The 2,037-nt window shown below is 38.7% G+C and overlaps 1 protein-coding gene across 1 annotated transcript in view; it reads left to right on the top strand.

Moving 5' to 3' along the window:
- Positions 1-656, top strand: part of LOC105267743 (uncharacterized) — a gene marked incomplete in the record, with an annotated part of 24,874 nt that extends 24,218 nt beyond the window's left edge. The window contains 1 exon segment of the mRNA XM_011306808.1: positions 397-656. Within this exon segment, the coding sequence (XP_011305110.1) occupies positions 397-422 (26 nt within the window).
- Positions 657-2,037: the final 1,381 nt, after the last annotated feature.

The following is a 2,037-nucleotide window of genomic DNA, read 5'->3' as shown; positions in this document are numbered from 1 at the left end:
CATAAGACTTACTAATTGCCATATGCCTATTTGCCAAATATATTTTCTTGTGGTTAATAAATATTCTTGACTAAAGAAAATTTTTTTTCAGTGCAGTAGTACTATTTCTTATCTATCCCTGAATTTCGCTGAATGATTTTTTTTGTAGTTTGATAACGGGGGCCCCGTACTGTGGAGAAATCATGTGACTAAACGACTGGTATTCGCTGGAATCGTAATTGACAGTACCGGTTGTGCTTTGGATGACAAACCAGCTGTCAATACGAGAATCGGGGCTTATATCGATTGGATATTATCTGTCACACCCTCGGGTAATATTTCTGTTAATTAATCCTGATCGATTGATTTCGCAGTATTACAATCGTTACGATGTCATCAAATATTATTATCTTACAGATATAACGTACTGCTCGGAAGAATGAGTTGTAAAATATCGGACGAGGAAAGGATTCATAAACAAATCTCTGGATTGATAAACAAATTCTCATTGAGGTAGAGGTAGACGACACTAATTGTCGCTCACTAAGACACGTCAACCTTCGGTATTTATATTTACAATGACATTTATCAGCAGAAAATACATTACGACACCGCAATAATGCGCAAAACCGAGTTGTACCCTGACGTCATGATTAAAATCTCCGCAATTGCTCATAGTTTGTTATTTCCTTATTCCTTATTCTTTATTCCTATTTCCCATCATTTCCTGGTCGACAATTTCCGCAATGTAAATTAAAAAAACAATAAAATTATTAATCCACTCAAAACTTTGCACTCATTACCCTAATCACTTTTCTACAATAAAATTTATTATTAACCACTAATAAATGATTATTTTCAATAATAAAAAAATTAATTAAGATGATGAATTATTTTTGGTGGATCCCCAGAAATTTTGTGATTTTGGGAATTATTTTGTAATGGAATCTATAATAACAATTAAATAAATGATAAATAAATTTTAACGGTGCAACAGGGTCATAAGGTTACTCCACTATTGCATAACCCGTTGATAGATCACCCTAATGTGAACCAAGCAGATGCACCCTCTCCACACGCAAATCCACATTCACCCCAGAGTGAAATTGTCGACGTCAGAGGGGGTGTGTACGCCTTCTGCGCACAAGGGTGAAACCGGGTTTCAAGGGGTAGCCTGAATACATGACCCCGGAGCATGAGAAAAACACCGAAGTAAAGAGATACTCCTGTTACGTCATCGTACAATCAAGTGCGTACAGAGGGTGGAGGGTGGTAAACGATTCAGTCCGCCTGGCACCCGCCCCTCCTTGCCCCTCCTTGCCCCTTCTTGCCCCTCCTGCCCTTTTGCCCCTACCTCCCCGTTGATCCCACCGCGCTTTCCACCCCGTCGATCCCTACCGCCCCTTCCGTCCCTTTCGCCCCTCATGTCTCCTATTCAACCCCTAAAAAAAAAATTCCACCGCCATCGATCGGCCCCATCGAGGCCCTCAGACAATTCAACTAAAAAAATTTGATATAATTATCTGTGACACACTTACCGACGATTCAATTTTTTTCTTGGGCTTCCGTCCGGTGCCTGACATGCAACAACACCCCCTACTACCCCCCACCCACCCCCAGGGGAAATAGCGAAAAATAATGATTTAGTTAATTTGAGGAAGAATTTTTAACAAATTATTTTACCCTTTTTTCAACATTTTTTATATGCACATTTATTTATTTTAATCAATTAATTAATTTGTTGTGTTTTTCATTGTTAACAAGTGTTTATTTATTTCACGGTTTTCATAACGATAATTGGTATTAATTATTGCTGGATTATTTGTCTAATGAACGATAAAAAATTGTCACCTCGTGATTTATTTGTTTAATTGTTTGCGGAATATTTATTGAAAAAATCGGGTGGTAGAGGAAAAATCGAGGGAGGAAAAAATGAAACGTATGGCATACATGCGCAGTTGTGCCGCGATGAGGACCAATCAGGGGCCTGAAAATTGATGGAGAACAAACGCGCAGGAAATCCTCCCTTCCCGCTTTGCCATTCAGTTCGGTATTGAC

This window comes from Fopius arisanus, unplaced genomic scaffold (genome assembly GCF_000806365.1).
Source record: "Fopius arisanus strain USDA-PBARC FA_bdor unplaced genomic scaffold, ASM80636v1 scaffold00049, whole genome shotgun sequence".
NCBI classification, from domain to species: Eukaryota; Metazoa; Arthropoda; class Insecta; order Hymenoptera; family Braconidae; genus Fopius; species Fopius arisanus.
The sequence above is the reverse complement of the archived record's forward strand: the minus strand, read 5'-3'. Positions and strand labels throughout refer to the sequence as shown.